The sequence below is a fragment of the Cyprinus carpio genome, chromosome A7 (assembly GCF_018340385.1).
Source record: "Cyprinus carpio isolate SPL01 chromosome A7, ASM1834038v1, whole genome shotgun sequence".
NCBI lineage: Eukaryota > Metazoa > Chordata > Actinopteri > Cypriniformes > Cyprinidae > Cyprinus > Cyprinus carpio.
Window position 1 is genome coordinate 15,103,564 of NC_056578.1, and position 15,013 is coordinate 15,118,576.

Genomic DNA, 15,013 nt, shown 5'->3' on the forward strand with positions numbered 1-15,013 from the left:
CCTCTACCACCAGCAGGTCATCAGGGTGTATGTCTTCAGCCTTCTGCTCCACCTGATGAGACAGCTTTGTGATGACCTCCAACAGCACACGTCCACGATAGGCCACACCCTCTCCCTGTGTCAAAACACACATACACACACACACACACACACACACACACAAAATCAACTTCATTGCTAAAATAGTTAAAATACTAAGTCAATAATCAAACTTAATTAACAAAGAGTTTGTAGCTATAAGTACAGACAAATATCAGATATAGGGGACCCTGGGGTATGCTATGCCACTTTCCAAGTTATTCTAAATTAGATTTAAGGAATATGTAAACAAGATTACAAATTAAAATCTGAATATTTGTTTATGTAAAAATTAAGATTTATAATAAAAAGGGTTTAACATTTAAGATAAGACTTTTTATCATTACAGCATTTTAGAATTTAGAAGTTACAGCAGCATAAAACAGAACAAAAAGAAACAAAGTAAAATTAGGACAAAAATAAATAAAAATAAGAAAAAAACATAAGCATACTAAAATAAGTAAAAGAAAACTATAATACAGTGAAACAATTTTGGTGTTTAGAAACAAAAAAAATCTATCTATCTATATCTATATATATACTATATACTATATATACTTTTATTTTACTATATATATATATATATCTATATATATATATATAATATATATATATATATATATATATATATATATATATATATATATATATATATATATATATATATATAGTAAAATAGAAGTAAATCTCACCTTTCCAAAGTTTAGGGCCTCATGTGGGTCTGAAAAGGCTGTGAACTCTCGGGGGCTCCCATACATGTTGACGTAGCAGGGGCCAAAGGTGGGAAGAAAGCCTATATTGTCATCCACTTATTGACATAAAATGGAAAAGAACAAGAATTAGACAGACAGCGGTCACCTCTAGCTTTGAGCAGTAAAAATACATAGCAAATTCTACATGTAAATGAATGACCATATTGACATGTTGCTTCTTGACAGATTCAGTGGCAAATACATTTCCATTTAGTCATAGAAGACAACTATAAAGGCCAGCAGAATAAAGCTATAGGCAACAAAAGTACTACAGCCCAGTATAAGTCTAAAGTATGGGACACCATGCTTGTCCCCACATCACACCACTTCACTTTCACTTAATGTTTTTAGTTGTGCAAAAATAATGCACTTCATTATAAATTCTTTAAATGGCAGAGCAGTGGTTCTCAACCAGGAGGCTAAAACTACTTAAATAAAACTACTAAATATGTCCTCTCTCAAGCTTAATGCCAAAAATGTGATTTCAAAAAATCATTAAAGTTAATGAGATCTTTAAGCTCTATGGACATTTTTTTAATGAATATACATTGTTCTAGTTACGCCATGCTCTAAAATATTTTATCAGGTAGAAATTGTGCGTAAAAACTATTTTTAAAAATCTTTAGGAAACTGACTGGAAAAGTCATTTAAAAAGTATTGGTAAAAAAAAGACTGGGAACCCCAAAGGACATTTGGCTCTTAAAACTTCTAGAATTCTGAAACTTATTGTTGTGAACCCTGGAGTTAAAAAGGTTGTGAAGCACTAGTATAGAGAGTACAAAAGCTGTAAAGCAGAACAGTGACCCAAGGAGCCCCCTAGATTTGCCAACAGCCTTAAACCAACAATTTGTACACTACAAAACACAGCCTACCTTCAATTTCTCCTCCAGGGGCTGAGATTTTGGAAATACATAAGTGTGTAGTGCCAATAACATCATTGTGGTTAGCACGATCCCTAAGAGAATAAGAATGAGAAGACATGTAAACTAACACATTTTTGTCAGAGATGAAGAAAACCATATTAATATATGGTGGTTAGTTTTTTTAATACAAGGAAGAGATTTTTAACTCACCAATCTAAAATCCGTAACCTCATCTTTTCACACATGGATGGGAACTTCAGAGAAAAAAAAGACTGTTAGTAGATCTAATGAAGGACTTGTTATGTAGCTCTGTGAGGTGAGTGTATGTCCTTTACCCTGATGGGTAGAGTGAGGCTCTGGTTCCACTGAGGGTTGGCATTTTTCTCCAGAATCTTGCTACTGATCTAGAGATATAAGAATATAATGTCAGTACCTCTTCAGCAACTTATGTATACCTCATGATTAAACCAATTCCAAAAACAGAAGTACCGTTTTTCCTGCAAAGTTGACCTCCACGAATGGATCCACCAAGTTCTTTCGATTAGTTTCAAAACCAAGGAACTGTTTGACACCATCCATAAGAGCATCATCCACTATCCGAGGAAAAGAGCAGATTAAGAGATGAAACAGAAAACACACACATCTACACACCGAGGTGTTTGATACTCACTCTGAGGCAGGTCTTCTGCCCTGTACACTCTGAGAGTAAACGTGGCTCCTGTCAGGGTAAGACCAGCTGGTCTCAACAGGTTCCCCTCTATATCCTCCTTTTCTTCCAGGCCCTCTTTTTTATCCATCTGACACACAGCATTGGTGTTTTCAAAAGAGAAAACTATGCAATAAGGTTCTTTTTTTATGCCGAATCATGCTCGATCTATCTCTCACTTACCGGAGGTTCATCACCTGCAGACAGCACAAACATGCTGACCTTTAAATAACCTCTGGCCCCTGCAGAAAGATCATCAGGGTCTGCCAGCAACAACCATTTCCTGAGAATAGCATGTCCTTTTCAGTGGAATAGAAAAAAAGAATTTTAAATATAAAACACTGAGGGGCTTTTTAGCTTCAATTTTAGAGGCAACAAGCTTAATTGAATTTCAAAGCTGATATTTAAGACTCAAAACAGTGTCCAGGTTCAGAGGTTTGTTTGTTCTGAGATGCAATCAAACTGGTGCTTTTGAAAAGAGCAATTAACATCACATTATGTCTATGTGGTACTTACGGTGTTCAGTATACACCATGCCAACATCCAGCTGAAAGACAGAACAATTTAAAAAATTAGCACTATTATTAGCAAAGGCTGAAATAACAGACACATGCCTGTGACCAGTAAAAAAAAAAAAAAAAAAAAGAAACCACCAAATGAGGACAATGATTAAGAGGGAAGAAAAATAAGAAATATGAGCAAATCTACCTTGAATTCTCCAATGACAGAGTCTTTCCGTAGTGACTTGGAGTCAAATACCGGAAGGTGCATAGAGAAGATAAAGACAACTGAAGGGTTGTGTTAAATGATAACAACAGCATCTACATTAATTATGATAATAATATAACTTACGGTTATAAATATAGGCTCATCAAAAAGATCTGAAGGTTTCTCAAAGAAGTTTAGAAAGAAAGTCTGAAAGTAAAGAATATATGCGTACAATTCAATTTATTGATCATATACTGTACATTCATTTACATCATTTTTATTCCCCCAGTAACAAAACAAAAAAAATAGTTACCTCATCAAAAAATGGATTATTGCCCTTCTTGATGCGTGTTCTCTTTGTCTGTCCTCCAACTGTGACCTTGACAACTGGTTTAATGTTGACACCAGGGAGCTGTCTTCCCTCAATGATACGCAGCCGTACCTAAATTTAACATTAATGAATTAATGTTTCTAGAAAAACAGTCACTGACCATAACTTTATTAAATAGGAAATTAAAGCTTTTCTCCACTATTATTTATTTATCATTTATCATTTTTCTCCACAAATCTTTCAGCTGAGATGAGAACCAATGGCGTTGTCACGACACGCACACAAACAGGTAGATCCAATTGCAGTGTGTTTTATTAGGATAATCCAAGTCTCATTATCAGCCAGGCAAAGGTCACAATCCAGGTAAATCAGTCCAGAAACAAGAAACATAAACAACATCCAAGAACCACGACAAAACCAGGGTGACATTCAACAAGGACTCCGTAATAATGACAGAAACAACCAGGATATTTATAGACAGGTGCAAACAAGGTAAGTGGTGACAGCTGAACACAATGAACAGTGATGAACAGATAAGGCTAGTGGGAAATGTAGTTCTGACGAAGGTGACAATAAGGGGAAGTGAGACCTCTAGTGGCCACCCAGGGAGACACAGAACAGACACCGTGACACTACCCCCCCTCTAAGGAGCAGCTTCCAGATGCTCCTCAGAACAAAATAAACACAAAACAAAGAGACCAGGAGGGAGGTGGACAGGTGGAGGCAGAACAGGGGGAGGGATGGCGGGCCAGGCCCGTGTAGGGGAACTGGGACCGGCAGCGATGGCTCCCCTGGTAACCCAGGTGGCTTGGTCAGATCAGGGGGCCATGGTGGACCCGAAAGTTCAGGGGACCACGAGGGACCAGGCAGTTCAGGTGGCCACGGTGGACCCGAAAGTTCAGGGGACCACGAGGGACCAGGCAGTTCAGGTGGCCACGGTGGACCCGAAAGTTCAGGGGACCACGAGGGGCCAGGCAGTTCAGGTGGCCACGGTGGATCAGTCCATTCTCGTTGTGCAGACGGCCAGGGAGGAATTCGCCATTTGAGTGGCCCGAACGGAACCTGCCAATCGGGGAGCCAGTAAGGAGCAGGCTGTGGCGATGGCCAGGTCACGGCATTGGGAACAGCATCGGGAACGGCCTCAGACAAGGGCACCGCCTCGGGAACGGCCTTGGACACGGGTATCGCCTCCAGAACCATCTCGGGCCCCGCATCGGCCTCCGGAACAGCATCGGGCACCGCCTCGGGAATGGCCTCAGGAACGGCATCGGACAAGGACACCGCCTCGGGAACGACCTCGGCCTCGGGCACCGCCTCGGAAACGGTCTCAGGAACGGCCTCAGGAACGGCCTCAGGAACGGCCTCAGGAACGGCCTCAGGAATGGCCTCAGGACCGGCATTGGACAAGGACCCCGCCTCGGGCACGGCCTCGGGCACGGCCTCGGGAACGGCCTCGGGCTCGACCTCGGACAAGGACACCGCCTCGGGAACGGCCTCGGGAACGACCTCGGGCACCGCCTCGGGAACGGCCTTGGCATCGGGCACCGCCTCGGGAACGGCCTCGGCCTCGGGCACCTCCTCGGGAACGCCCTTGGACAAGGACACCGCCTCGGGAACGACCTCTGCATCGGGCACCACCTCAGGAACGACCTCGGCCTGCGCATCGGCCACCGCCTCGGGAACCACCTCGGCCACCGCATCAGGGGCGGTGGAACCAACTCGGGCACCACCTCGCCGCCTCGGTCTCTGGAACCAACTCGGCACCACCTCGGTCTCTGGAACAACATCGGGCACCGCCTCGACCTGCGGAACGGCATCGGTCACTGCGCCTCAGGAACGACCTCGGCCTGCGCATCGGGCACCGCCTCGGGAACGACCTCGGCCTGCGCATCGGGCACCGCCTCGGTCTCTGGAACCAACTCGGGCACCGCCTCGGTCTCTGGAACAACATCGGGCACCACCTCGACCTGCGGAACGGCATCGGGCACCGCCCTCGACCTGCGGAACAGCATCGGGCACCGCTTCGGCATCGGCCACCGCCTCGGCCTCCGGAACCATCTCGGACACCGCCCCGACCTCCAGAACCACATCGGGCACCGCCTCGACCTCCGGAACGGCATCTGGCACCGCTTCGGCATCGGGAACGGCATCGGCCACCGCCTCGACCTCCAGAACAACATCGGGCCCCGCCTCGACCTCCAGAACGGCATCGGGCACCGCCTCGACCTCCAGAACCACATCGGGCACCGCCCCGGCCTCCGGAACCACATCGGGCACCGCTTCGGCATCAGGCACCGCTTCGGGAACCTTGGACACTTCCACCTGGACGACAGCGGCCTGCTTGGGAACCTCCTCCTGGACGGCAGCGGCCTGCTCGGGAACGTCCTCCTGGACGGCAGCGGCCTGCTCGGGAACGTCCTCCTGGACGGCAGCGGCCTGCTCGGGAACGTCCTCCTGGACGGCAGCGGCCTGCTCGGGAACGTCCTCCGGGGTTTTGAGGAACGGCTGACGCCTGTCTCCTCCTCCTGCGGCCTCTATGATGGCGTGCCGGTGGCTCCTTGACGGAAGACTCAGGTGTTGAGTCAACCATCTTGTCTGCCAACACAGGTGTAGATTCGACCATCCTGTGCAGTGGTGCTGGGCTGGCGGTCATCTCGTGCTGTGGTGCTGGGCTGGCGGCCATCTTGTGCTGTGGCGCTGGGCTGGCGGCCATCTTGTGCTGTGGTGCTGAACTGGTGGCCATCTTGGGCATTGGCGCTGGCCTCAGCGGCCGTGATGTAAACACTCCTGGGACACTCTGGGATCTGGCACACCTCCTGGAAAGTAGCTTAATACTGTCTCCGTGGCCATCTTGGGCTGTGGCGCAGGGGCTGGCGGCCATCTTGTGCTGTGGCGCTGGGCTGGCGGCCATCTTGTGCTGTGGCGCTGGGCTGGCGGCCATCTTGTGCTGTGGCGCTGGGCTGGCGGCCATCTTGTGCTGTGGCGCTGGGCTGGCGGCCACCTTGTGCTGTGGCGCTGGGCTGGCGGCCATCTTGTCTGGAGACTCAAGTGTGGTTGATGTATCCCACTGAGCACGATGGCACAGGTAACGGGGTAAACCCCCAAAAAGTCTAGGATCTCCAGCCCCTTCACTCTCCCATTGAGGCAAAGGGTCATCCAGACAATTGTTAAAAAAGTCCTTCAGTGCTGCATCATTATAACCCCAAACCCGACCGCCATGGTCCAAAACAATTGCGCCAGGCCACCCACCTCACTCCCCCTTTGACGAAGGGTGGTTAAGTTCCAGAGTCTCCCCCTCCGTTCCTCCATGGTGGCTGGGGAACGGATTCAAAATCCCACACCGCTGGATCTAGGCAGGATGGAGTCCTTCTGTCACGAAACGCACACAGACAGGTAGATCCATTTGCAGTGTTTTATATGGGGCAATCCAAAAAATCATAAACTTAGCCAGGCAATGGTCAACATCCAGGTAATCCGTCCAAAACAAGAAACATAGACAACATCCAGAAACACGAAAAACCAGGGAACCAGGAAAACGCAGGGTGACATTCAACAAGGACTCCGTCATAATGACAGAAACAACCAGGGTATTTATAGACAGGTGCAAACAAGGTAAGTGGTGACAGCTGAACACAATGAACAGTGATGAACAGATAAGGCTAGTGGGAAATGTAGTTCTGACGAAGGTGACAATAAGGGGAAGTGAGACCTCTAGTGGCCACCCAGGGAGACACAGAACAGACACCGTGACAGGCGTAAATATATTTGAAATCCAAATTAAACTTTTTGTTATTCTCGGATCTATTCTAGAAAACAATGCTCCAAGATTTGATTAATTAACACATAGAATACATTGTCTTGCCTGGAGCAAATAAACCAGTCTGAAGCCAAATAAAATTTTTGACTTACTTCACCTACTTTGTATTGCCACAAGGTGGCACTATTTTTAAAGCAGATGAATAGAATGAAAATGATAGTACTGTACATTTAAATTGATCCTCTGGACAGGGTTTGACATTTAACACAGATAAATAGAATTAGGGAGCCTCTTCTTTACTGATCAATAAGTAACCACTATTAATCACTTTATTACACCTTATTTGTTGTAGCATAATGACTGACTGACAGAGATATACAGAAAAAAAAAAAATATTTGAGGAAATAAGGTGGCATATGACATGACAAAGCAAACTGTGCATTCATTCACACACATACACACCTGGAGGTCCTGGGGTTTGTCGGACAGTGGGGATTTGTTGCTGTGGCGTTTCTTTTTCTTAAGGCCGTGGTTAAAGTTCGGTGGAGCCTTTTTGGGTGGTGCTGTAGGGGCCCCGGTGTCCTGACCCTGAGTCCCTGGAACAGGTTCAGGCTCCTCCACCACCTCCATCATCAGCATGCTCTCAGTGTCCTCCTCGCCCATAGTGTCCAATGAGAAAACTACATGTATACACAAGTCAGATTAATCACATCACACAAAAACAGAATCAAACTGATGCAGCCCTCAGTTGACAAATACAGTATTACTGAAATCATATTTAGGCATTCATTAACAGGGGTCTCACAGTACATGTGTGTATGGAGCTACTGTATTTTCTGTGTTAGCAGACTGACCTGTAACTGTGTCCAGCTCCACTGGGTTGTGCTGGGCCTCTGGCTGTGGAGGAGGCTGGAAGATGGGAGCCATCCCTGGAGGAGGGATGTAGGAAATCTGCAGGGTTACTGTGGCCTGGAAGAGGGAACACAGATTGAAGATGTTTTGACATTTCTCAGAAAGACTGAAGAAAAGAGCACAAGCTTTGCAATGATGCAAAAACAATGTAAAAATCAGCAACAAAAATCTATTTTGAAAAACAAATATTTGCTATTTGCACAGTTGTTTTCAACACTGATAATAAGAAGAAATGTTTCCTGAGCAGCAAATCAGGATTTCTGAAGGGTCATGTGACACAGAAGACTGCTGAAAATTCAGCTTTGCCATTACAGTAATAAATTACAAATTACAATATAATATTAATTTATTATATATAATTATAATACTTCACAATAACACTGTTTACTGTATATTTGATCTCTATTTTGTAGTTTTACCTTATTTAACTCTGAAGATGTTAAGCACCTAATCATGCTGCTTCTTTATGTTGCAAGTCTACTTGTTTTTTCCCCCCTTTCCACCTCTTTGATCATTAATAGAGTTTTATATTTGTGTATCTGCTAAATGTCAGATTACTTAAAAGAAATACTTGATTAAATTTGAAATTATTATCAAAGTTCTGAGTGAAGATGTAACTGTTTTGTGAAGGGTGGGAAAGAAAAGCTGCATGCTAGAGTTGTTTTTAAGATAAGACCGGCGTCAGGGTGATACCTTATAATGTACTTTCCTGAAATTATTTCCGGAATCAGCTATTTCAAGAGCACACGGATGCAAAGGAGCTAAGAAAACCAACTCCACCTTTCCCTCTCCTTCTTTTTGCTCTCAATCACTTAACATCAACCTACACTCAAACATACTCTTACACACAATGCCAGGAAGTGGCACTCTGTTGTGTAAGGCCTAGCCTTGTAGTATTTCTTGAAAATGTCTTTCTTAAATTACTTGTGGGACAGGGATGACGTGAATTTATGATGGAAAATATTCTTTCCTGTACGCATAAGGGATGTTCAGACTGTATTTGACAGAAGGTGGAATGTTGCCACCAACAGGAAAGGTCCAAGCTGTATGTTGTTTATTCAGTTAGCGTGAAAGTAAATTTGATAGACGTTTAAGTCAATGAAAACAGTGATGGACAGAGAAACGCACCCCTGTGCTGTTCTTTTTGGTGTCCACCAGGGACACAGTGAAAGTAGCAGCTAGGTTGGGAGAGTTGAGCACATCTCGAAGAGCGACCCGACACTCCCCCAGAAACCTGTAAAGATACACAAAGGGCTACTTAACAACTGTCATGCTATTTAAAGATGAGGATTAATGCCAAGAAATAAAAATAAACAGACATACAGTTACTAAGCTAAAAAGTTGTGACACATGACTATGCATCTGACCCTGAATGAGAGATTTTTCACTGTCTGGTCAGCTTTTCTAAAAATTGCTGTTTCATTCTTCGGCTCAGATAAGGTTTGAAAGGAAAGAGAAGACATGGTAAACCGCTCTGACTCACTTCCTGTGGGCATTCCCCTCTTCCTTCCTTTTCTTTGCCTCCTCTCCTATTACTTTATTCCTTCATTATACTGATAATATTTCACCCAGTATTCAAGTGTGTTATGTTAATATAGCATTCATTGACTCTATTATCATCTCTGTTATGTTTTTGTGTGTTTACTCGAGTACCAAACAGACAAAACGTAAATAATAAAATAATGCTAACAGATCAATGTTTTGGCATGTAGATTATCGGTACTGATGTAAAAGTTTTGACTTCATTACACTTAAATGTGATAACATTTTTTTTTAAACACAATGAGGAAAAGATGTTGATATTAACACATTTTATTGGTTCCATGTTTTTAAGGCTACAATAAACTGGAAATCCTAGTAAAAGCAGTGCATGCTGGGGCATAAACTAATGTTCAACCGTTTGGAGTGAATTGAGTAACTTAACATGTTAAAATAGAAATAATTTATTTTAAATTGTAATAATATTTCACAATATTACTGTTATTACTGTATTTTTATCAATTAAATGCAGCCTTGATAAGAGGCCTTAAAACATTTAAAAAAAAAATCTTATTAATCCCAATCTTGTAGGTAGACAGCTACTATATAAGCGTGCATGACTTTCTATTGCTTAGAAACTAAAAATGTAAATGTTTCAGAGTGGGATGCTGTATTTGAGTAATTTAACATAAATATTAACATGATAATATTATTAATGTGATAATGAATTTAAAAACTATTTGAAGTTAAAAAAAAAAAAACTAATTTGAATTAGGTATAAAAAATGACCTAAGACCAGATTTAGTATGTTCTATCAGCCTAATTTCATGGAGGTAAGCAAAAAGCAAAAGGCCAGTAAGGAACCACTTCTGGTCATAATGAGAACATGGGAACGCACAGCAAATTAAGTGGATGTTTACCACGGTCCACACTAATGCCATAGTCTTTTAAACAATGGTGCATTCCATAAATTCTACAGCTCTCCCAGCTGAATTGTTGAGCGATTGTTTCATGTTGGCAGAGGAGTTGCTTTTGCATAATATTCTGAGGGACACATTCATACACTCTTATGAACAGAAAGAGAAATAGAGACAAAATGAGAATAAAAGAGAGAGAGAGACCTTACCTATTTCTGCCCATTTTTTCATGGTCCTTGACGACAACATGAAGCTCTGCTGCAGATTCTAAAGGAACACCCTTCAAGTCCCACTCAAAGCCCTGAGAGAAAGAAAAGGGAATGATGAAAAGGAACAGAATAATGACTTGGCAAATGTTTATAAATCTAATTATAGTTACAGTAATGGTTAATTAATATTTGTGAGTAGAATGTAAAAAGCAATGGTAACACTTTAGAATAGGGACCACATTCAATATTGAGAGCTTTCCCTCAATAAACTCCCAACTTGCTGCTTATTGGTTGTTAAGTTTAGGTATGGGGTTGGATTAAGGGATCTAAAATATGGTCATGCAGAATAAGACAGTAATATGTGCTTTATAAGTACTCATAAACATCCAATATGTAATATGCATGCTTATAAGCAGCTAGTTAATAATAAGAACTGGTCTTTAAAATAAAGTGTTGCTGTAGCAACAAACAAACCAAACTCAATACAGACATTAACAACATTATTTATGAACACTTTTCTCCTCATTTTTCCCCACAAAAAAAAAAAAAAAAAAAAAAAAAGAAAAAGAAGAAAAAAAAAACACTTGCAATTAAAAGTTTGATTAAGTATGATTTTTATTTTATTTTTAAACAAATCAATACTTTTATTCAGTAACAATGCATTAAATTGACCAATGGTGGTAAATTGTAGTGGTAGTGTATAGTAGTGTTTTTTACACAGTGGTGTAATGTAACAAAGTAACGTTAATAATATTTTGTTACAGTAAGTTACTTAAGTAATTTCTGGGAGAATCTGTACTTTACTTAAGTTTTTATATTTCTGTCAAATTTCACTTTTACTCCACTATATTTCCTAATTAAAATGTATAATTTTACTCCGATACATTTCCCCGAAGCATATTCGCTACTTACTACAAAATAAAGTCGGAAGAACACTGCAAGAAAGCATATTTGATGAATCAGTGGTCTGGTGCTTTAAATTAATTCTGAATAAATTAATCTGAACAGATTTTTAAATCACAAGGAATCATACACTTACTGACTTTGTAAATAGTGACAAAGGAAAACTAGCCAGCATACACTAGTTACTACATAACTGAGGAACACACACTAATGTTACCAGCCTTTCAAGTTGTTCCGATCACAACAAACTCACGTGCACCTTATTGCTAGAAGACATTTGACAAATGAAAACAATGTGCTCTAAAATCGGCTGAAAATATCAAGCATGTTTGATATCCTCCAACTAGATAGAATCATAGTCTGAAGCTCTGTGACCATAGTACACTACGTGATTTTCTATGGAATCTTTCAACTCAAATCTGCACACTGGCTCTGACATTCAGCAACTAGCGTCAACTTCTCCAGACTGTTAATCGGCAGAAAATCGGGGCAAATAGAATCATCAAAATTTAAGGCATTAATTGTAGGTGGCAAAAAAATGCCTCTCTATGTCTTTTATATTTATAACATTTAATATAGTTAATCTATATCGCACGAAGAGTGACGTTTTTCCTCCAGATATCCTCCTGAATCAGCTTTTTGAATGAATCGGTTGAATGAATGATTCAGTGACTCACTCATTACCACAATCAGATGCTTCGTTGCTGAATGAATCATTTTAATCTTAATGACTTACTCATTAACAGTGACTTGCTGCCACCTAGTGGTTTTAATTTCACTTTTTAAGTATGTTTTCATGTTTTAAATCATTTCAAATATCATTATGTTTAAAACAAAGCATTATTTATGCATTTGTAACTGTAAGTTAAATACATCCATGTTCTCTCTGAGCTGCATTAAACTGAGTAAATGAATCCTAATGCCACTTCAGAAGATGCAGATTCCAGAAATGTTTTCTAATGTCGGAAAGAAAGAGATTTAGTACCAGATGAAGTGCCTATTATCTCAAACTCAAAGAAACAAAATGGAAGAAAGAATTAAAACTGAATACATCTTGCTGCTCAAACTGTGTATAGAACAATTTTTAACATTTATTTGCTCCTTTTCCATCTTGCATTTACTTGTACTTTTACTTTCAATACTTAAGTATGTTTGATATTTAAAAAAACACTTTTCATACTTAAGTACAATAAATACTTAAGTACACAAAACTTTTACCTATGTATATTCTAAACAGTGACTTCAACTTCTACCAAAGTCATTTTCTGGTAAGTTATCTACAGTATACTTTTACTTAAGTGTAGCTTTCAAATACTTTATCCACCACTGATGTTAAACACACACACACAAAAAAAAATCCTTATATGACAATTACATTAAAGCATTCCTGATATATTCAAAAACATATATAATTTAGATGCAAGGTTGTAAGCAATTAAAATAAATCTTTACTTAAAAGCCTCATTGTTTAAATTCAGAAAAATTATTTTAAAACAAAAGAAAACAATTTGTTTAGGAAAACATATTATCAGAAAGGGGCATATGAGGACAGTGTATCTGATGTAATATTCTGCAGTGGCTGGCCTCCAGTAAATCCATGCTGAAAATGTTTTCAGTGAGAGGAAGATGGACAATGGGTACTAACTTCCACCTGACAAATACAGATTTCCACAGGGACACAGATTTGGCTTGACATTCAGCCCATATTGGTGAAAGAAAATTTATAGCTGATCTAATGAGCAGACAAACATCTTTCAAGATGTTTTGAGACCTTTTGCTACAAACAGTAGTCACATGCACAAACAAGTAAGCTACCAATAGTATGTATCCATGGTATGCATGGTGTATCCATTGTATCCATCTAAATCACCTCTGGTTTGTCATGCTATAAAGTATTTCAGATGAGAGCTCTGTTTATCTTCCTGTTTTGAATGTAGATGTCAAGAGGAGTGAATAAAACAAAAACAAGCTCCTGTGGCAGATACATGCTCAGTGGCATTGTGGGAAACCCTCTTTGCCTGCCTGAAATAGATCTGTAGCCTGAAAACCTTTGTACAAGCCAGAAGAGAACAACAAAAGGTTTAGGAAAACACTGGCATCCTATGACATCCTCCACCAAAATGTGACGGAAACTGGATGGAATGGTCTTAACCGTGGCCCTCAAAGTCCTGGGCTTTATTTAGTGTGCATTTCAAAACACATCAGACTGGAGTCCATAAGTGGATACAATCTGAGAAATAGCCAGGAAACTGTAGCTTTGATAAGTATGAGTTAAAAATAACAAGACTGAGATCCTGGAGTTTCAGGCCCGATCTAAATACATTTATTCAATTTGTATTAAACACAAACTGGATACGTGTCGCATACAGATACTGATACGGTTTTGGTTTTTGCCATACTGACAGCATTAACAAACAAAGAAACAGAACTGTTGGTTGTCAGCAATGCTAACAATCCACCCTTCTCTGTCAATACCTTTCATTTTAAAAACACTTCCCTTCTGCACAAAGTCCATCAAATTCTCATGTATCTCTCTCTCTATCTCTTGCACAGTCTGCATATCTTGTTGCTTACTCAGAGCTCAAACTAAGGACTCACAAGATCCACAAGATCCCTCTGATTAGATCTGAATCAGACTAATTACAAGTAAAATAGAAGCTGTCTGAAACTAAAACTCAAAACACATATCTAACAAATAACGGGAAAAATGGAAAAATAAATAAGGAAAATAGGTGATCTCCAGATGTGACACAATCATGAGGCCTAATGCAGTGTCCTATCCTTGTTCAACTCAGAATAAATGACAGAACACCTGATTTTCCTTCAGTTGTCTGGTGTCATTGTTTACAGAGTGGATAGAGTGACTCAGTGTCTGTTTCTGTCAGAATGCGGGGAAGCCTTTTCATCACATGACAAAGAGGTGGAAAAAGAGATGACCGTAAGTAGAGATTAGAGGAAATTCTCAAGATAACACATAACATGCACAGATAAGGGGGTTTAAGGCATCTTTCCAACAAAATGTAAATTAATGTAATGAAGAAAACTGAATCAAATTTGATCGGTGTTGTTATTGTTATCCTAAACTGTTGTTAAATGTAATAAAACTGGAATAAAATAAAATATAAAAAAAATACATGAAACTTTTCAACAGAAATGTTGCCTTGCCTTCACAAATGAAATTAATAGCTAAATAGAAATCTAAAAAATACAAACATAAAATAACTATAAGTACAAATGAAAATTATATAAAATAAAAAAAAATGAATTCAAAATATTAATAAATGCTATGCTAATAATACTAAAATAACACTGGAGCAAATGAATGAATGAATCAGTTATATAACCAACTTAGCACCGCAAACAATACTACTCTCTGAGGGGGGAGGGGGCTATCCAAA

General features: G+C 40.6%; 1 protein-coding gene across 1 annotated transcript in view; it reads right to left on the reverse strand.

The window, feature by feature from the left end:
- LOC109068330 (dysferlin-like) overlaps positions 1-15,013 on the reverse strand; it is a 79,979-nt gene that overhangs the window by 61,056 nt on the left and 3,910 nt on the right. The window contains exons 4-19 of the mRNA XM_042761362.1: positions 10,713-10,804; positions 9,236-9,341; positions 8,050-8,164; positions 7,658-7,875; positions 3,421-3,549; positions 3,252-3,314; positions 3,108-3,158; positions 2,916-2,946; positions 2,583-2,698; positions 2,364-2,490; positions 2,183-2,286; positions 2,029-2,097; positions 1,904-1,947; positions 1,703-1,785; positions 771-886; positions 2-115 (exon numbers count right to left, since the gene is read on the reverse strand). Of these exons, the coding sequence (XP_042617296.1) occupies positions 2-115; positions 771-886; positions 1,703-1,785; positions 1,904-1,947; positions 2,029-2,097; positions 2,183-2,286; positions 2,364-2,490; positions 2,583-2,698; positions 2,916-2,946; positions 3,108-3,158; positions 3,252-3,314; positions 3,421-3,549; positions 7,658-7,875; positions 8,050-8,164; positions 9,236-9,341; positions 10,713-10,804 (1,578 nt within the window). The remainder of the gene's footprint in view (position 1; positions 116-770; positions 887-1,702; positions 1,786-1,903; positions 1,948-2,028; positions 2,098-2,182; positions 2,287-2,363; positions 2,491-2,582; positions 2,699-2,915; positions 2,947-3,107; positions 3,159-3,251; positions 3,315-3,420; positions 3,550-7,657; positions 7,876-8,049; positions 8,165-9,235; positions 9,342-10,712; positions 10,805-15,013) is intronic.